Genomic DNA, 21,567 nt, shown 5'->3' with positions numbered 1-21,567 from the left:
GAGTTTTAATTAACATCATTATTTTCTGTAAACCTTAAGAACTCCACAAAATTCACCTGTTCTATAATTTCATACATGAATCCCCAAGCACGTGATAGGAAAAAACAAACGTAGAAATAAATGAGGCACGTTAAAGAGGAACGCAAAATGTTTCTAACGGTAGTTAGGGCAAATATATCCAAATCCAACCTAAACCAAGGCAGAGGACTGAAGCCTCACAGAGATAAGCCTGTCAGCAGGAAAAAAGAATATCTAGTATAATAGGAAGTGCTGTCACTAAACCTGATACACATATCGTAATGATTTTAAGCAGTATCAAGAGTAACGCTGTCTTTGGAGATGCAAAATCGAGACTGCATAGCCAGAATAAGTCATCTACTATGGCAAACAGAAACACATAATGTAAATTGAAATAAAATTAGAAATCCAAGCCTGCCTAATCCGAAGTTAGATAATCTAAGGCTGTGCCTATAGGTAAGCACAATAAAGAGTGACTCTTACAGTCCACTTCACTTTCAAGAAAAGACCAACTTAAAGAAAAAAAATAAAGTTTCTCACATATGTTGCCCCAGCATATAAAAACAAGCAAGCAAAACCCAATAATGAGAATATCTGAAGTACTGACAAACCTGTCTTGTCTGAATTGCAGAGAATTGTCTCTTTCTCTTTGGTTCCAGGCCCGTGCCTCATCCATACTGAAATCATGAAGGGCTCTTTTAGGTTGACTGTGACAACGCCATCCGGGATCTTCACAGCTTGTGTGCCGTTGAATTCAAAGACTTGATCGCTGTCATGACCGTTGTCTGTGGGAAGCCCTATAGTCCAGTTAGCAGCACTGCTTGGAGGGGGAAGGAGCTCAGCGGTGCCAGAAGAAGCACCTACAATAAAAACACTCCAATGAAAAAAAGGTAGAAACCAAAAAGATCACCGCTAGTTTCGAACCAAACTGTTTGTCTGAGCACTAATTTTTCAGGGCTGTCAGGGTTACGCGCTACCATCACACATCAAGCAATCCTCCTTGGAACATCCTTTCAGCTCTTGAACATCAATCTCATGTGAGGGAAATTATTAGTGTATATAAGTAAGTGGAGAGGCAGAAGAAAGAGATCCTTTTACTGCATTTGAGAATTATTTTAAGTCACCTTCAGCCAATTTTTCATGCTTTTTATTGCCTGCTAGGCAAAAAGTTGGAGGAAACTAGGCACAAATGAAGACCACATCCACTCATTGATTTGTATTCTAAAATAATATTCAAAACCAAACTAATAAGCAAGAGAGACAAAAGCTTCCTTACCACAGAGTCTGTGAATGGATTTCTCCGAGTAGGTGTCTCTGTCACAGCCTTTACCAATATGGCTGGTTTCCAGCTCAACCGTTGCTTGAATTGAGGTTATTGGCTCATCGCACGTCTCCAAGCGCATACTGGGGAAGAGAGCTAACGAACCAGTACCAGGCTCGTATTCTATTCTTTTGCTCCAACCTGTGTATTTATCCAAAGAAACAATATTAAAAAGTCTCTCATGTTTAACTGAAGGTACCAGCAAATGCTAAAAGCAGATAGGGAAGGAGATCAAACTAACCTTGCCAGCCAGGCTTGCACGTGGGCTTAATGCTAATTTTAACCAACACATCCTCAGCAGCTCTCTTCTTCCCACAGTCATATGCTGTTACTGTCAGTTTATACTGATGTTCTTTACCATAATTTAACTTTTCTGTGTTCTTTATATAACCTGACACAAAAAAAAGCAATAATCAGATGTAAATAGCTACTCATTTGGCAATGTAGATCCCCCAAAAAATCAAATTAAAGCCAACTAAAAACTGTCTTGCTTGGTTTAAGCAGCTTGCTTGAACCCCAAGTGGTCTATAGATTTTGAAGGGTCTACAGATCATTGGCAGAAAGGAAATGACCTAAACAAATCCCTACACTTCAAACCCAATAACCATGGTACTGTCATCTCCAGAGCCACATATGAGCATCTCAAATGTGAAAAGCACACGTGGAATCCCGGTTTTGAAAGCTAACGAGCAAAAGCTATCCTAATACAGACTAGAAAATTACAGGGGGAAAAAAAAGCAGCTTACTAAGAGCTGGTTTAAAACGTAATACAGCTACTGTATTTCTTTTATTTTGAAGGGCATTTCTCAAGAAACAACACACATTGAACAGACCATCTGCTCCTTACATCAGTAGACAGCACATGGTATTGGCATTGAAAGACATCCCACTTTCCATTATCAAATCAAACTGCCAAAGTGAACGTGTCCATTTAACTGGACTGCTGCTGTAGTTTTATGCTGACCAGTTTGAAGTCCTATTTTTAGGGCAGCAAATTATAGTAATTCCCACTCCATCTCTCATCGTACTCTTACCATCTTTGTCAATAGCGAAAGGTACGTCTGGAGTTACAATTTCGTAACTGCAGATCTGGCTGAACTGAGGCGAACAATCCGCATCCACCGCTTCCACTTTGAGGATGCTGTCGTACCTCTTCCCTTCGATAACCGTCGCCTTGTACGACTTCTCTTTGAACACAGGAGCATACTCGTTAACGTCGTTTACCTGAATATGGACCGTTGCTCTGGAAGTAAAACAGAAAGGTCAGTTCTCTATATATTGCAAAACTCCTGTTCGTGCAAGGAATCTGATAAAACATCTCCCTCTTCTACAGGTTGATCCATCCTTCCGAATTTAAGCTCCCTGAAAGAAGTGACCAATGACTAATCCAGCTAACAATCTCAACTACCCTAATCGGGATATAGTGGATATTTTTCCAGTGTGTTGCTATATAATTCAGTGTAGTTTTAGATTATTGCTTACTATTGTTATTTGCAAATAAAATTCAAACTTTTGTATTGCAACTATTAAATTGCTGCCATTTTACAGAAATATAACAAAATGCAGCTGTGACAATAAGCTTTTACTTCTGTTAGAACAGTCCAATCCTTCTAGTTCTTTCCTGCTGTCACCATATTTGGTATAAACACCCAATTTTTATTTCATGTGAACAAGAATGACAGTTAAGACTGTTCTTAGACTAAGAGCTCAGTCAAGTGCATTTGATTAGCTCTTTTTTGGTAATAAAGTACTGAGTTGTGTAAGTCAGTGAAAACTGGCTTATTTCTTGGATGTGGGAACGAGAGACAATTTAAATGCAAGAATCACAGAAGTGGAAGATACACTTTAGCACATCATATAGCTATCGAGATAATCCTAAACAGATTGGATCTTGAATTCCATCCTTTTATGCTTGTCAGTGATTGCCTGTACATAGAGAACAGGAAAATAAGGCAGTTTCTGTCAGTAACCAAGGAGAAAAGGTGAAAAACGAGAAGTATCTAGAATGTAAACTAATAACTAATTCAATCACTACAGTAATTCCATAAGAGTTTTCTAATGCTTATGCTAAAAAAACCCCACAAAACTTTAAGGTTTTATTTTAGTCTACATGCTAAATAAATACCACCAAAAAATGGTCTTCTCTGCCAAACACACTTTATATTCCTGACTTTAAGAGCTGAACTCCAAAATGGTTAAAAGCCACAAAACCCATAACACATACAGCCACGGGGCAGGGAATTTCAACGGTGGTTTGGAGGTGCAGGTCCTGGAAACCCATCATTCTGCTGTGGGAAAGGAGGAGTTGCAGAGTACATTGCTGGATCTGTACTGGTTCATTCCAAAGCCATGAATTTGGATAACCATAATTTTTACTAGACCCATCAGAAGAAAGTTTATATCTCAATTAACCAACACAGGTAGAAAAATTAGTAGAAGAAAAATTCTACAGTGCAGAGAAAGAACTGTACACTAAGAAATGGAACAAAGAATATAATTTCAGCCAAGCCACCAAAACCTTTGTTGCCGTCTTCTTCTTGGAAATCTTTCTTCGGAAGTCAAGCTATCAGAGTTCAAGGGCACACCTACTTTCCACAGGCGTAATCCTTCAGGTGATAACTTTCTACTGCCTATTTGAAGCACACAGCTATAGAATAGGAAGTTGTATTTGTCACCGAGATGACTGTTGCTCGGCTTTTCATGTTATTCACATCCCTCTTTGCTTCACGCAATCAGGAATCTCCCACGTGCTCTGCACATGTTTACACCAGGGTGCTCAACAGCTTTTCTCCAGTGGATTTTCTAGAGAGCGTTTTACGTTGTGGTTTTTTTCTTTAGATAAAGATTAGCTAAAGATCGCTTTGTTCTCACTCTTTCATCTAGACAAAGATGAACCTTAGGCTACTGAGCTTGCTTTTTTTTTTTTTTGGTGGGGCTGTCTGGAAATGATAGCAACATGTATTCTTTTCCATTTTGTCAAGTTTAATATAGATTGACTTCTTGAACCAGTTTTTTGGGTTTAGAAACCAAATTCTGAAGCAACGCCCAGGCTTGGTATCCCATGCAAACTCTTTGTACCAACTCAAGCCAGATTTTAACTATATCAACAGTTTTCCTGCTTCTATCCCCACACTGTTTTCTAATGTAAATTCAGAGGAGTCAAGGGATAAAGCAGCGGCATCTAGAATACAGCGACAGAGATGTCAAAGCAGTTCATTTCCATTCTGCTGCTAATGTATATTACCATTATATGAAAGTCTTCCAGTATTAAAACTTGGTTTACATTTACTGTAAATACACAGACCACAAATCACCATGAGCAGGAGGCAGCTTGAAACCAAACTTCCCCTCGGCCCACCACAGATTTACTTACTTGTGGGATTTTTTTGCGTTGGCTCCATCTGGTCCCTTGCCGCAGTCATAGGCCTGGATGGTGAACGTGTAGTCCTTCTGCAGTTCACAGTCCAGCTTTTCTTTAGAGCGAATTATTCCCTCACCAGTGGATTTATCCACTACCACTGCTTCAAAGGGAACATTCTGCCCGTGAATTTTAAATCCGCAAATCTCACCTACAGATTCAAAGGAAGGGAGGTTAGTAACTGGCCAAGATTATGATACTTTTTAAAAATAAATGACCAAAAATTTTGCAGCCAAGGGTTTGTGAGGGTCTGTGGACAAAGCAAAAGCACTGTGCCTTAAAATGGGTGATTTCTGGGAACTTTAGTAAAAAGAAGCATACGTCTGCCTTCCAAGCAACTCGATTACTTTGCATCCATTCATGCAGGAATACAAAAGAGAAAGAGAGAAACGTAGACAGGCATTTCACAGGAGTACTTGAGATAGCTCTAGGGTACGAGTAGATCTTATGAGAGCGTACAGCCAAGGCCACTGGTAATATCTTCTACGCCAAGCTACTGGGAATAGCTGGGCAGCGTGTTTATTTTGACCAGAGCAAAAGGTTAAAATAAAATGCACAGTTACAAGTCGAGGGATGAAAAAGCTTCAAGTACAGGTTCAGCACCAAAATTACAGAAATTCCGTCAACGGATCAAAGAAGAAAGTCTTCCTGTGCAATGTACCTGGCTAAAATTAGGGAATCGAAAAGAAACTACTGAATGAGAAAGGTAGAAATACCAACTTCTCAGGCATCCATTTCAACAGCTATCTACTAACAGGGGCCAAATCTGTTAGTGAAGGAAACTCACGTGGAACGATTTAGTTGGCTTTCCTTTCTATTCAAACCAACAAACTTGCAAGTCCCTAGTACATCATTTTAAGACACATCTGAGCCTAAGATTCCACTACGAAACCTTCTGCACCCCGATGTGCCACCAAAACCCCCTCCAAAAACCGTCTCATCACCTAAACCGGGTGTTTTATCTGTATAATTTATGTTTTGAAGGTGATTTTCTTATACCAACATTAACCGCTACTTTGTTATTACAGTTTCAGTGGTACTATAGTACCAAGAGCACACTCCTACTGTAAACATGTCTAGAGGTATTAAAAAAAAAGGTATTTCATTCAGATTTTAAACTACTGAACTAAGTGTACTGCAGGGAAGGTGTTATAATGCTCCGGCAGTTAAATATTACTTTACAAATCATAGAAAAAAACTTAATGATGTCCCAAAGAAGTAAGCTATCAGTGAAAATATCAGAAAACACTAATTTCTGCACTCCTTCAGTGTCCACACAATGTAAATAATCCCCAATGGTTCAAATGGATGTCTGATTTACAGATATTTCTAACCAAGGGTTTGGTTACATAACAGTTTTTTAATCGATATATTTTAAAATAGAAAAAAAACTGGGAGAATAAATGGGACAAAAGAGCATGACAGGATCTTCTGTTTAAGTGCTGATTCCCCATTTCATAACCAAAGTTAGTAGGTTAATATTCATAACAGGGACAGAAAGAACCCTTTATCACCTTCTTTGGTGACTGTCACCTCAAAACTCTCTAAAGGGAGAAAAGATAAACCCAAGTCAGTAACAGGAAAGGCTGAGAGGGAGCACATAAGGAAAAAGGCACAGATGCACACATTACACAGAGAAGCTTTGGAAAAACTGTACTTTAAAATTCCAGCGGTGATTTGCTGTAACTGTTACAATTTCAGAGTTTTAGTTATGTTAAATGTGATTTAATCTTTTCACTCCAAATTGTCATTTTTTGAATTCTGAAGTATTTAATAGGTTTATTGAAAGGCTTTTTTCTTTTTTTCCTCTTTCATTTTTTAATAATACCAAGTGCTAAGCAAAAGATATTTTCAAAATTCCATGTGATGAAGAACTACCCATAAAATAGAATTTATCAGAATTTATTTAGACTATTCTATTTAAAGAAGACATGTTAAATAATTTAAATAAGCTTTAATCTATTATACTGAAACCATCATGTTTCTACAATTAAAAAACTTCATACTCCCCTTTTGAGTTAAAAAAAAAAAGTGCCATGGGATTTTTGCATTTCCACATAAATTTTTATCAGTGTAGATTGTATAACACCTCGCATTTGCAAAATTTAAATTCTACATCAAACCTAACTTGACAGCATTGCCATAATTCATGATTACAAATTATACACATTAAATTGTGATCCTAATGAACATAAAAGCTTTAATGTAAGAAACAGGGAGGAGGAGGAGCAGCTCTATATATTCCTAGCAGCATTTTGCTTTTCCAGGTTAAAGCAACCAACAAACTTCTATAAATTTATTCTACTGCTGCAATACTGTAATGTTGGACAGAAAAGATTCGGATATTTAAATATATTCATCCAGGATTCCACAGGCTCCGGGGATCTCCTGTGATTATGAGAAGAGCTCAGATAAAACCGAGTTTTACGATAGTATTAGGTGACCGTGACGGGCATCTGGAATAGTTTCACAGTTTTAATAAAAAGACAGTTAAGCTTGTTTGTCACTCCCCTCAAAATCACCGTTTGTTAAACCTCAAACTTTTTCTGTGGGGGTTTTTTTTGTTTGTGTGGCTTGGGGTTTTGATTGTTTGGTTGGTTTGGTTTTAATTTGTTTGTATGGTTTGTTTTGTTTTTCCTAAGAATAAACTAAGATTCTGCAAGAATATTTTCAAAACTCTATGTATAATCATGCTCCAAGTCAAAAAATTCCTAACCCCCACAAAAATATTTCTCGCAACCCAGATTAGTAAGGGGAAAATAAAGTATTGTGGCTGGGAAGTGGTTTTCTCTAGGGCTGGAGGGGGGAAGAGGGATTAAAACCCTATTACAGACACATCACAAAAACAAGGAAAGATTTCCTTCCCCAGGGGAAACATTTCAACATCTTGCTACCAAGATCCTGTGTTATACTCTCATAACAAAACACATTCAGCTATGTGAAGGCATCCAGATATAAGAGTTTGTTTCAAATGCAATAAAAATTCAGTTCCTTTTTGCATAGTAAAGGAGAAATCCAAACTAAGAGCTTCAGACATTAAACTGATTTCAGACACTAATTACTGTACAGTAGAAAATGTAGCTGTCCTTTATTTTTTCCAGTGAAACCATTTAGGATCTAATTGCAACACGACTCAAAATCGTGGAACAGAAGACAGAATCCACAGGGTTTCTACACATTCAGGCAGTTACGACGAGGCAACCTGGCATAACTACATTCAAACTCCATTTTCAAAAGTGTGCCATTTCAGATAAAAAACCCATACAAATTACCCTAGAAATAAATGTCTAGATAACTCTAATTATTTTGCACACCTGAATTTTAGGATCTTGCCAACAGCACAGAGTGAGCAAAGCAATAAAATATTAGTTCTACTTGCCCCACAGGTCATGCAGTACAAAGTATTTAAATGAACTAGTTTCGAGATGTTTCAACGTGCTCAAAATTGAAATAAAGCAAAAAGCTGTATTAAAAATATTTTAAACCTGCAGACAGTTCAGAAGTTTCCCAGCTCAGCTAGGGGGCACAGTTAATTAAAATATCCACCCTTTTGAAGCATGAATAAATTTAATTTATAAGTAAGAATATACCAGTTAGGTCCTGGCAATGCTTTGTTTTGCTGTGAAAACATGTCACTGATCTAATGGGCTTCTCACACTTAAACACCCCCAGAGACGCTGCTGGACAATCACCACGTTATTCTCCATCCCAGGACACGACCACAGCACCATCTAAACTGATATCGCTGACTCGACATCACTCCCACATTTGGGCTCCTCTAAGACAGATCCAAGTATTGTTCATTTAACAGTAGATGAAAACTCTTGTAGATTCCCACAGCAGAGTCATTCAAAATTCACGCAATTCAAATCCAATACCCATATCAAGGAAAATTTATTTACAACATCAGCGTGCTGTACTCGGAGTTTGAGATAACTATTTAAAATCCGTTGTTCAGCTGCTGCTTAGGAATTGTTAGTTTCTGAAAGCCAAAACGTATCTTCATACAAACGTTTAATAAAATCAATTTCCAGTTGGTAAAAATGTTCATTAAATGAAAGCAGGTTTATACAATTTAGATCAACGCAATGGAAAAACAGCCTCATTTGAAAAGATGCTTTAACATTGGATTTTCCTCTGCAAATCTGATAATATATTTGAAAATATTTGACCAGTCCTTTCTTAATGCTTCATGATATCCAACACTTGAGAAAACCCACCAAGCGGTATAAAATTGCCATTTTCAAAATCTGTTCAATGCTGCCAAACTAGCAGGACCTGCATTTAAAGCACTCAGGAACTGCGAGAGACAATTCCTATTCTCCTAATCACCATGCACATAAATCAGTAACCCAGACCTCTTTTTACTTAACAGATTTTGTGTAACACAAGCTCCTTCATTTGGAAACAAGAAGTTTTATTTTTTTCATAGAGAGCAGTTTTATTTCCAGTTAAGATCACTTAAGAGCCTCTGCCACGAGTATCCAATACATGAGAGTCTGAATTTGAAAGCTTTAAACATTATCTCTGAGCTTCCTGAATTCACCAGGCAGCCTTGCAGATAATTACAGCCTTATGATAATGCAACAAAACTGTTACTTTAAGTACCACTTTATGAAATTATGACTGAGTTACCAAAATACCATAGCACACAATGCAGTCAGCATGATAAATGTTTCAAATGGCTGTTAATTTAATCAGTCTCTTTTTCTATCACTGCCTCTTTGAAGCCAAGCTAAGCAACATTCCCGAAAACGGCTCATGTCACATCTGCCCGGTATTTTACTGGGATTCTTAAGTCTAAAATTTTACTTAACCAAATAAGCTTCTGCAAATATCTAGTTTGAGCTCATGTTACTCTTCAAACATAGTTTTCTAATATTTTGTTAAATGAAAAAAGTACTTTCCATTAACACTGCATCCAATTAATGAATACACTATTCCTAAACAGTAGTTTCCAGAAAAAAAACTATGCACAAGTTTGAAAGAAAACTGTCATCTGTCAGTCCCATATTGGTAGTGAAAAATTAGTCTGCATTTTGCAAATAGCTTGTGTATAAATCTCTATATTCTTTGCTAGAGGAGAAAAGGCCTCTTCTTCAGGTAGAAGAGACCACCCATTTTTTAAAATACTCCAAACTGCTACCCAAACTTACCACGCAAACACCATCTTAATTCTACTAATTACTGGTTTCAATCTTTTAAGACACGAAATCAAAACCACTAAGAAAAGCAAAAACACTCTTCAGAATGACAAGAAAATAATTGTTTCAGAACTCCCAGACTGAATGCTGTGAAATGTGGAATCCAGGCAACTGAGGAAAAGGTTCGACACTATGTTAAAAAAAAAAATCAGAACAATTAACATGAAATTGGAAGAAGCGTGAAATACCTGCAATATAGAATACTTTCTAGTTTGGGTATAGCTGTAAATATGAAATAAACCCCTGGTCCATGCACAAACGTTTCCTAGGTTCTAAAAGCTTCAAAACATTATGTTAGGGAAAACACACAGCATTCGTCCTCAAGAAAGAATTTCCACTTCTTAAAAGAGAACCGCAGATGAATTCTTTACCTGCAAACCGCAGAGGTGCATCTTTGTCCAGGGCTATCAAGGGGGGATCCAAAAGCACCGTGTTGTCATTTTCTGTGATTATCCCGTGATAGGTTGTTTCAATCCATGGCTTATGCTTGTTAACTGAAAGGAAAACAAAGTACAAAGTCAAAATGTTTGAAACCGAAAATGGTTTAGGATACTGATTCCAATACTTTCCTCTTTCATTTTCCTACACCTGAATCAGTTTTTTACTAAATTAAAAAATTTGAGACAAAATCCCGGCTAAGTATGTTCAGAACAGATGAGTGCCCCTGCAGGCTTTCCAAAAGTAACTTGGAAAATCTAAATTAGCTGCTTAACTACACCGGGATTTAAGATGCCCCTGAAGTGCAATTCAATTGTAACAGTGACGGGAGCCGCTGTCACCAGCACCAAGTGTGACACCAGGAAAACCTGTATCCAGCACCAGGCAAAGCAAGACTGGCCAACATCAAAGACAAGGGTTTGTTCAGACTCTGCTTCCTTGCATCTTGGAAAACTTGGGATCCAGTCGCTGGACTGTTCTTCAGGACATGATGGCTTTTTCTAGTTTCAGCATTTTGTCTTGTATGGGGCTTTTTCGTGTCATTAAGAGACAGGTGGACAGAGGTCAAACTTAATTAATTTCTACATGAGCTCTAAGGACACTTGCCAAGGAAGTTTCTACTAGTGCATCACATAAGATGGAAGACAAAAAGGTGTGTTATCTACTAGGTTATCATCTACTACGTGACAATCCAACGTGAGAGCGCCTTGATTATTAAATATTTATCTTTAGGTTAGGCACTCTCCAAATATAAATACAGCTTGTAGTCCACAGAACGAGTATCTGTGCTGTAACACCTAATTCTTCCTGACAGTTGAATATACTATTTCTCTTGGTCCAGCTCTCATCGCACTGAGGTCCTACAGCTTCACCTGGGTGGTTTTGGGCAATGTTTATCGGCCACTTCTAAAAACCTCTTAGGTTACCACATACTCTTGTTTCTTAAATTAATACTGTTTTCCCAGATCTGATTCTGGAAGGCTGTATGTATCCAGCTACTTAGAACCTATGGAAAACATTCATCTAGAGGGTCTGAAAACTGCTCCTTATCTTACAAACCCAAGACATCTTCAGCCAGCGATGTATAGTCCAAGATAAGAAATGCTTTGCTAGAGGTTATTACAAACACACCAAACAGTATCAGTGGCTGATATTACCCAGACTTTGGTCTTTGTGAGATCAAATACTTACAAAAACTGAAATAAATGCCTGTGCAAGCACAGCAAAATATACGCTACAGCTACAAGGCTGCTGCATAGTTGAGTCCTGCTATTTCACCTTTCTAAGGAATTATATGAGCAGATTGTCAAAATAGAGATGTAAGGCTAACCTAGACTTTGAATCCTGCCTCTCCTACAAACTAAAATGGACGCATGATGTCTGGCATATGCTTTCCCAGAGGAATAAAAAAAAAATGGTGATAAAAGGACATTTAAACAAATGATTCAACCCAGAGGTAGAGAACTCATACAGGAAACCATAATCTTCTCCCGATATGCTTTCATCTGCCATCTTTTACTGGTTAGTAGCACCACGCTGCTGGCCAGGGTATCACATCTTTGTGCATCATAATGCAGCAACAGAGAACTCACAGCAAACTGCTTTAATGCAAACAGTGTTTAATTACCGCCATGCGGTTTTACTCAATCTTTATTGCCACAACACACTCACACGGGCGTGCTTTCAACATCCAGCATACCAAACAGCCCGCTAAATGTCAGCCGCATTGTTCCGTTCGCCCCGAGCCGTTCGCTGCCGAAACACCAAGGAACTCGGTGTTTTAAAACTGACTTTGTCGCGCTGGAAGGGACTCACGGATCACTCCCGAGGCACCAATAACAAGCATGAATCTCCAATCGAAATGTCTCTTAATCCAAACCTGGTCTAAAGAGAAGTGTTTCACTAACACACACCTCAAGTGAAGGTATCGGAGTCCTTTCATCTGCTCCTCTTAGTCTTTGCAAGGACCTGGTATAAAATACTGAAGCAGCTCTCTGCCAGAAATAAACTCCATCTCCATTCTACTGCTTCTGAATGCAGATCATATTTTTTTTTTTTTAAGCATTGAGGAACCTTCTCCTAATTTAGCAACCTCCAGTAAATCCCACTACTGTCGGGTAGGGAGCTCTATAAAAGCTTGAAGCAGCGTAACCACATATGAACAGAATTATGAGTATGTTAAGCATCTGCAGAGTCGAGCGAACCTTCAAACAACAGGCCCAGTTAAAAGCAAACTCATGTCCTTTTATTGTGCTGTAGACAATAAAATCATAAAGCTTAAACCCTTTTGTGTTAGGAAGGCTAAAACATCACCAGATTTTAAAACATAAAGCTTAAATCCCTTTGTGTTTATGAAGGCTAAACATCACTGAATTTTAAAAAGCCCACCAAACTTAGTGCTGAATACCCAGGAAAGGCCCGTTATCCGTATTTGGGATCTACTGACTCCAGCACAACCACATGCTGTAAGGAATTCTCAAGCCAGCGTCCGAAATATGAGCGATACATTTACTGCTTCCCACGAACCAACGGCAAAATTGAACCACGTATTATTCTGATCCCACTCGGCTTAAATATTATTAAATGCTGGACTAAAAGCTACCCTTTTGTATCTTTTTTCTCTTTAATTGTCCCCAAACTGCTGAAATCTAGAGAAAGTTGTTCCAAGCCAGACTGTTCATTTCAAACCAAAACAGTCAGCCTAGTCCAAGCTTGACACTAACAAAGTGCCCTGAGCTGTTAATCTCTTGCCATTTAACTGGGATAAACTACCCTGGTTTCCTTGAAATACAATATTCACACTATTTGTAAGCGCCTCAACTGGAATCTGTTGTAAATCCCAACTAGCATTTAATCTAGTCAAGTGGGGAAGCCACCCTGGCACCACACAGCACGCTGACTTCTACTTAGTTTTTACCGACCAGAAACAAAATTTAAAAGACAGCTAAGCACCCTTCTTTTTCCAGGCAGCAAGTTGAATTGCAAAGGTCATGCTAGAGCCTGTGTTGCTGGCAAGCAGTGACTGAACGTGCATCTGCAAGGGGAGCACAAACCACATGTCCAACCCGGTTTATCTGAAGATAACTGCTGCTAAACGGGAGGAAAGGGAACTGGTACCTGATGAGTTGTGTGCCTTCAACACTGGTTTTGAAAATCCCATTCACAGCAGCTTTTGCTAACACTGACTGGAACTACTGCTGGCTGTTCCGCCGAAAAGGAATGTATAATACGTTAAAGAAAGGATGCAATGGCTAATGCTGCAGAACGCGATCCAGTACATCAACCAGCAGCAAATTTTCCTGCCGTTTAAACGAATTAATGAATGTAAATGAATGCGTAGGCAGGGTAATGGGGTCTAGGGCTAGTATGGAAACTTTATCATCAAAAGCTATAATCTTAAAACAATCCCAAATAGTTATGTTCGCATTCAAATACCAGAACCAATTAAAACTACACGTAATTATCGAAGCCTTTTCTGAGGACTTTGGTTATCTTCTTACCAGTCATCAGAAGCTCATTTGACTTAAATGGGATCTGGCACCTACATAACTGAAGGTTTGGACACACCTCAACCAGAAAGGACTGTAGCTGAAAATATTTTTTTCTTCTGGATAACTACTTCTAATACATTGCGTTGTTGATCCACACTACGTATCTCTAGAACTAGATCAAGATGCTTTATGTCAAAACGAATTCTTAAGAATTAACTGGTAAACATGTTGAACTAACTCAATCACAGGTACTAGAGCTGGAAAGCTAGATGCTCCGTCTAGTGACAATAAAGTATTGATTTCCAAAATCCACCTTTGAGACTTCATGAAAAAATCCAGAGATCGCATAAAAAGAGAATTACAGTCTCCGTCAATTCAAATGAACTGCATTCAGTGAACTGAATAAACAGTCATTTGCTCCTGTCTTGAAGGTCTGACAAAAACTTCGATTACCGCACATCTTTTGTTTAATTGTCTTCCTCTTGATGTAAGAGAATATAAGCATGCCTTTCAGTGAGACAATTAACACTCTAAAGCATGTCTTACCTTGAATATTCACTATTTAGTACTGTTCTGATGAAATTTCAAGCAATATCATTAAAAGAACAAGCTTGTGTAGTACATAACCACAGAAGAATATCGCTCAGCCAAGAAGAAAAGATTTACACAGTAAAATATGCCTTCTCCACCCTGAAAGCAAAGTTTAATAAGAAAGGGTGTAGCATGGCCTGATTATAATATACTCAACCTGTTTTCTATGAGAATGGGTGAAGATTAACTTTGTATATAAACAACTTGAAATATGTCACTGGTAAGTAAAATATTTGTTTATTTAATTTGGTCTTCTCATACCTAGAATTTTATCAAAAAAACCATTTTCTTACAACCAGGTACAAACAATGGGATAAAACAGAACATAAGTTTTGCTCAAATGCTGAGTTTCTCGATAGCATGGAACTCTTCTTATCTATAGTATGGGTTTCCAAGACAAACTAAAATTTCCTTTACCAGGACAGAAAAGCTGGAGGCAGCAACAAAATACAGAGGGAGGAAGGGCCCAGGTAAGGGCAGGGGCATCCACTGACATTAACCTCTACAGCTCCTAGTTGAAGGAAAACCAAGTGGTCAAAATGCATCCCACAATTTCCCATCTCTATTCTGGATTCAGTGCTGCAGTCCTGGAAGCTCAGCTGTCACACATCGGGAGCACGAGATAACATTTACAAATTTTCACGTGCCTGCACAATTAACACTAATCCTCCAAACACCATATTCAAACTAATGGCTACAGGAATCTAACAGGTTTTATTAAATTCTGTTTTACCTAGGGAAAAGTCTCTGGTTTATCACCACTTGCAAACAAGTTGCCTAAATCTGACTTCATTTATACAAAGACACATGGAAATACTGCTATAAGCCTGAAAGTCAGGTGCGTGCGAATGACTGGTTAGAAACTAGTTGCAATTTTTATTACCCGCAACTGCAGCAGAAGAAACGTTCTGAGCGCCAAAGACCTTAGATAAGGGACATACTGACCAAATTTCAATTTGGATAAAAGCCTGGCAGGGAAAACAGCAAACAAAAATATTCCATCACAAACCAGTCTAAATAGGATTAAGGCGACAAAGCCTTAATTGTTGAGGTGAAATTTAAAATGTTTTAAACTAAACAGAACACTAAACCAGAAAACAAGCCTGTGACTGTAAACATTCATTTAATAAACGTTCCCTTAAATGTTGCTAATTATAGTGCAAGAGTGAAAAGCACTTACTTTTAAACTGTTATCATATTTATAAACTTCACTCCTTGAAAGGGAATCTTACTTACAAATAAATACAGTAACACCACCTCAGTATAACCAGCACTTCTGGCTTTACTTGTTGACTCCATTTAAAAACAGGGAAACCCACTGGGAGCAGCAGCAGCAACTTGTTTTCAATCTGAACACAAAGCAAGTGAGATGAGACCTAATACTACAAACAAAGGACAGACAGTTCTTCAAAGGCACTGAGGTTTCCAATAATCCTTTCTAAAGGCTCCTAAGGAGGTTTAGTCGCTACTGAAGCCAATGTGAGTCAATCAGTACAAATCAAATAAATTACAGTGCAAAACAAGATTTATTTAAGACTGAGGCTTCTGACTTAATAAGCTCTTTCATGTTTTGAGGTATCGCTTCTGTCTTTGACAATAACGATAACGACACAAGATGTATGCCCCTTAATATCATTAAAAAAAAAAAAAAATCAGATGGAGGTCTCTGAATACACCCAAATAGAATGAGAGATAAGGCTCAGAAAAATGGTCAAAGTGCTTTTGTTCAGAAAATGCTAAAGACTACAGAAGTTCTCTGCTGTCAAACAGTTTCATAGCCACGACCCACCAAGCTACCAGAAACTTAGATTTTCAGGGCAAAAAAATGCTGCTTTACCCAGAATATCAGAATTCTAATGTAATCTGAGATGCTCACATTACGCTGTCCTGTGGCCTGATGTAGGTTTAACTTCAAGCCTTCCAACTTCCAGGAGAAATGGAAGGCTGTGAGTCCAGCTTCTGTCCTTTTCCTTAAAAAAAACCCCTCTTTGCAATAATCTGAAACTGGTGATTTCAAGTCTGCAGGAATATTAAGACCTCAAACCAAAGATATATTTAGAAATCCAGATACATTTTCCCAGTAACTTGGCACAGACAGCACAACCTGCAGTCTAATAACAGGGGAGAAGGCACTGGCACAACACTATTGCAAGCACACTAAGTCACCTGTGCTTGCCCAGACCATCTCTCCTCCATTTCAATTTCCACAGCACTGTATTGTTTTATAAGATATCTATAGAAAAAGAGATGAAAATTGTTTGCTTCTGAACAGATGGCTGTATATTATACTTCTGCAAGCATTATGCATCATAGAAAGGTCTAACACTGGTGAGTTATGTCTCTTCTCAGTAAGTCTCTTACTTGCATAAATCCTTAGAGGAAAAAAACCAACAGCTCCCATAAATAGCCAAATTTTCTCTTCGTAATGCTTTAGGGTAATCTTGAATTTCCTTGTCTCTAAAAAGGTGATAGAAACCTAACCGCCAGCGCTATACTATAGAGGCTGTTACCATGTCAAAGAAACATCTGCAGTAGGAGGGTGGTGGTCAGAAAGTGGTTTGTGGTTTGGATTGAAGACATTCGTAGCACCAGAAAACTTCCTGAAATAATCACAGATCAGCAAAGCTCCCTCCAGATAGCGTTATTTTTGATCAATACCCTTCCTAAATGGCAATAAGTTGGAAGGGACCCGAGAGTTGTCCATCAATTGGACAGGAAAACTCCTCTTTAGAACCTGAAACCCCTCTTTGCACCCCTTAAATTAACCACAGGGAAGACGGTAGGTCAGCCAGCTCCCACCCAACTTCTGTGTAAGATCACATCACCCCAAAGCTATTTCTGATTCTTTCCACCATCACAAAATAAACCACTTTTCACTCCTTTGTTCCAACCGCAGGAACACTGAGGACTGGAGAGTGGAACTCACCACCCCGCCGTGGCCTTTCCAGGCCATTTCTGCACATTAGTGAACCAAGCACAACTCAGCTTAATAATAAATCTCACCAACCTTGGTAACAAGGACTTTTAAAGTCACAGATGAAAAAAAAGGAAGCAGTACTTGAAAAAAACCTGAACGGACAATACAACACAAAACTGAAAGTTTAACATAAATGTTTCCAAACAAATGCTTCTCCCAACAAGAGTGAAGTGAGTGAGTTGCCCTCACAGCTTTCCAGGTTTTCTCCAGAGGTTGTGTCTCATTAAATGCATCTTTATGTAACATTATTAATAGGCCCACCAAGAGTAGCCAAAACGTCACGAGGACGAAGGCAACTGCCCGCACAAAGCCAAACCAGACCTCGCGTGTAACTTGGTGACACATGATGAAGTTCAACAGATCAGGACCCGCAGTCCGGCAGCTCTACAGACTGGACTGAAAACAAGTGCAGCCTCCAACCAACTCCAGAGCTGTCCTGGGTAACGCTGCCTAAATTCACCATTCGTTTCCAAGTACATATCAGCTTTCTTAAAAAAGGGGTTTTCATCTTCATTTTTATTCATGATTTCAAATGAAAGGCCTAGCAATTCAATGAACTTGTGTGTCTGTACTGGTGTGGTATGCATTAAATTTAATGGTTCCAAGAATATTAGTGAATAGCTTGTACTTAAGAGGTTTTGTACAGGTAAATTATGGCCACTACCTAAACAGCTGGCAGACTTCTTAACTACAGCAGCAGCTTCTTGATCCTATGTGGAGAAATGCAGCAAGATGTATCATTAATGAGTTGGTTCTGTTTAAGACCAAGAACGTCCCTTCAATGTGTTTTTAAGCCATTTTAAAGCCACGCTTCTCATCTACGTTCAAATTAAACGCAAGATCTCGAATCTCGCCATATGATCGGCTGCATCTTGCAGAAACAGCGTTCTCCATCCCAGGGGTAACCTTCAGGTGAGGGAGCGTTCGCAAGCCTCTTACTGAAATCTGCTCAGGAGGAGACCTGCAATGCGTCTGCTTTTACTCCGCGGGATCAATCGATAGCCACAAGGCCACCGCTTAAAAACGCCGCTATGGCCGAAGGTTTAGCGAAGCCACCTCCTCTCGCCAACAACCAGACGAGTGTTCTTCACACGAGCCGGGGCTCCCCGAGGCGCCCAACCCGCCGTTCCGCCGCCCACCCGGGCGCTCCCCCGAGCCCGCCCGCCGCGCTCTGCCCTGAGGGGAGCGGCGCTGCCCGCGGCCGGGCCGCTCGGGACGGGGCAGCCGGCGGCTCCCGCTGCGTTTCCACACCGTGACCTCCGCCCCCACTCCCGCAACAAGTGCCGACCCCCGCCCGCCGCGGGCGCCGCGGGCCGGGCCGCGCTTATGTAACGCAGCCGCGCCCGCAGCCCCGAGCGACGCCCCGGCGCGCAGGTGAGCGCGCAGGCCGAGCCGCCGCCGCCCCCCCCGCCTCCCCTTCCCGCAGGTGCAACGGCCGCCGCGGGGTCACCCCGGGGAGCGGCGGCCAGCGCCCTCCTCGCCCTCCCCGCCGTGTCCTCCGCTGCGAAGCAGCCAAGGACACCATCCCCGCGCCCGGCACGCAGCCCCACAGCGCGGCCTCCCCCGCCCGGCCCGGCTCTGTTCACCTCGCGCGGCCGCCGCTGCCCCGCAGAGCAGCGCGGCGAGCAGCAGGCAGCAGGCGGGCGGCATGGCAGCGCGCAGCCCCGGCTGGCCGGCCGGCTGTGGCGCCCCCGCTGGTCCGGGCTCCGCTGTGCGCCGCGCGGAGGGCTCGGCTCGGCCCCGAGGAGGAGGAGGAGGAAGAGGAGGAGAAGCGCTGCGCTGCCCCGCTCGCCTTTCCTCTCCTCCTCCCCTCCCTCCCCCGCCCGCCGGCGGCACCTAAAATGGCGGCGGCGAGCGCGGCCGGGCCGCCCGCGCCGCTCCCAGGCGCAGGGAGCGAACCAACGGCGCGGGGGACGCGGGGGACGCGGGACAGCCCATTGCGCGGGGGGGCGGGCCCCGCGCCGGAACCGCCCCCCGCAGCCTGTCGCGACAGAGCCGCTCCGCCCCGACAGCCCGGCGCTGCGGCACCGCCACCCCCGCGGTTTGTCCCTCTCTTCCGCCTCCGGAGGGCCTGTCCTCCTTTTTAATTTAAAAAAAAATTAAAAATTGTTTTGGCTGATTTTTCTTTTGGCTTATCTTTTTGGCTGATTTTTCTTTTGGCTTATCGTTTTGGCTGATTTTTCTTTTGGCTTATCGTTTTGGCTTATTTTTCTTTTGGCTTATCTTTTTGGCTTATTTTTCTTTTGGCTGAAGGTACCCGCGTTGCTGCGGCTGAGCCGATGCCCCGCTGCAGCGTCACAGCTGATGTAAGCAAAGGGTGGTTGAAATCCCAGCGTTTTAGAGAATAATTAAAACCCACATAAAGCCATTTAAGCGCTTTGGCCTTGACTTTCGCGGATGTCTTCAGCAAAAAGGCAAAAAAAGCTGTTTTTTAACTAGCCCGACAGTGATGCTGAAGAGAGCAAGGCCAGCAGCAGCAAGCCTGGCCCAGTAAGGGAAAAATTCACAAGTACCATCTAAATCAATAAATTTAATAGGAATAATGAAGGTGCACAGAACCTGCCCTGTAATAAAAAAAAAAAAAAAAGAAACAAACCAAAAAACAGCCTTTGGTCAGAAATTTCAATTAGAAAATGCTTCAACAGAAGAAAAAAAAAAAAACCTTACCATGATCAGAGTTTTGACAACTAAAACGCAACCAAGTTATTTTATAATTAGATATGACTACTCATGCTTTGTACCTATTAGCCATTTCACTCCCACAGTGAAAAAAAAATAAAGCCCAGAATGTTCAAGATCCTAGAGATGTGGTGTTTCTTTATTTTAAAACACTGTGCAATTTAAATACCGGGATTGGTCTATTGTGGAAACAGCTCCCCTGCCTCCCAAGGCAAGGCCAATACTGTTACCTTCCCTGCTCACCCCAAAATTGATACGGGGGAGACCGGCCAACCAAAGGTGAGAAACCAACTTACTGTCCTTGGTCACTCCGGAGATCCCAGCGGGTTGGCAGCAAGTCAGCGCTTTTGGATACTCGAAGGCCACCCAAAGGCTTCTCCCATCCTCAAAACCAACCATCTTCACTTGCTGGGTCTCAAGAATATTTGCCAATATGACTGCGTGCAGAGCAGAAAAGGAATTTGAAGATAAACACACCGTGGTCCAATACGACGAACAGCACCTCCGTTATTACCCTGTGCTATGGAGCTATCCCTTCACCAAGCAACCAAGTTAGCCCACATTTATTTCATAGACTGTGCTGTTGGCCACCTGCTCTACCAAGAGCTAAGACGTCTTTCTTTTTTAAACTGAAGCTAAAGCCTCAGTCTGAAACCCCTCGATTCCTCAGCCTGTCTAACATATGCTGGATGGCAGATCATGTCAGAAGAAGCCTGTAGCCCATCTGTTGCCAGAGAGCTGAGTCTTTACATTCTGCCAACGCAGCTTCAGCCGGCAGCGTGCTACATCATCTATTTCTCTTTTGTGTGGAGAGTAGGAGGATTGTCCAGCTCAGTATCACCCTCAAACTAGTCTAACTTAACACATAAGAACAACCCCATTGGTAAAGATTTGCAAGGCAAGATGTCATCAGTTAAAAGATGATTGCCCATTGATGAATGCGTGACATAACACCAATCTATTGGCCCGAATACTGGATTTTTGTTAGAGATTTTTGTACAGAGCTTGAGTGTCAATATAAAAGTGTCTCAAGAGGGCTTGTAAGTCAGCAGCCAGTTGGCATGCAAATATATGCATACTCTAAAGCAGTTTCTGCAAAATAATTTATTACTACCTTTAAACTGGAGAACAACCTAGATTCATGAGATGTGGCAGAAAAAGAGAGTTTTAAGAGCAAGAAGGGCTCTGTGGTCCACGTGTGTGATATCAGGCATGCTACCATCAACCGCAGTAAGAACAGACTTCGGTGTTACCATCAGGACTGTTTAAATGATTCTGATTCTGCAGAATTAGGGAGGACAGACATTTTTAAGAGAAGAAATGCTACGTCCACATAAACCTTATTTATTGCACAGTGGCATTACCAGCTCAGATTAATTAATCAGCTGAATCAGTCATGATGAAACTGAGAAATTTCCAAGGAACGAGAA

General features: G+C 40.9%; 1 protein-coding gene across 4 annotated transcripts in view; it reads right to left on the bottom strand.

The window, feature by feature from the left end:
- The window catches only part of CLSTN1 (calsyntenin 1), a 30,408-nt gene extending 11,092 nt beyond the window's left edge, over positions 1-19,316 (bottom strand). For 2 of the 4 annotated variants that reach the window (XM_065649974.1, XM_065649976.1), the window contains exons 1-8: positions 19,045-19,315; positions 10,333-10,455; positions 6,272-6,301; positions 4,713-4,908; positions 2,374-2,582; positions 1,581-1,730; positions 1,295-1,480; positions 630-878 (exon numbers count right to left, since the gene is read on the bottom strand). In XM_065649974.1, the coding sequence (XP_065506046.1) occupies positions 630-878; positions 1,295-1,480; positions 1,581-1,730; positions 2,374-2,582; positions 4,713-4,908; positions 6,272-6,301; positions 10,333-10,455; positions 19,045-19,108 (1,207 nt within the window). In that variant the 5' untranslated portion in view covers positions 19,109-19,315. Of the gene's footprint in view, positions 1-629; positions 879-1,294; positions 1,481-1,580; positions 1,731-2,373; positions 2,583-4,712; positions 4,909-6,271; positions 6,302-10,332; positions 10,456-19,044 lie in introns of all 4 variants that reach the window. The other 2 variants (XM_065649977.1, XM_065649975.1) reach the window with 2 other exon arrangements.
- Positions 19,317-21,567: the final 2,251 nt, after the last annotated feature.

The sequence above is a fragment of the Caloenas nicobarica genome, chromosome 22, assembly GCF_036013445.1.
Source record: "Caloenas nicobarica isolate bCalNic1 chromosome 22, bCalNic1.hap1, whole genome shotgun sequence".
Taxonomy (NCBI): domain Eukaryota; kingdom Metazoa; phylum Chordata; class Aves; order Columbiformes; family Columbidae; genus Caloenas; species Caloenas nicobarica.
The sequence above is the reverse complement of the archived record's forward strand: the minus strand, read 5'-3'. Positions and strand labels throughout refer to the sequence as shown.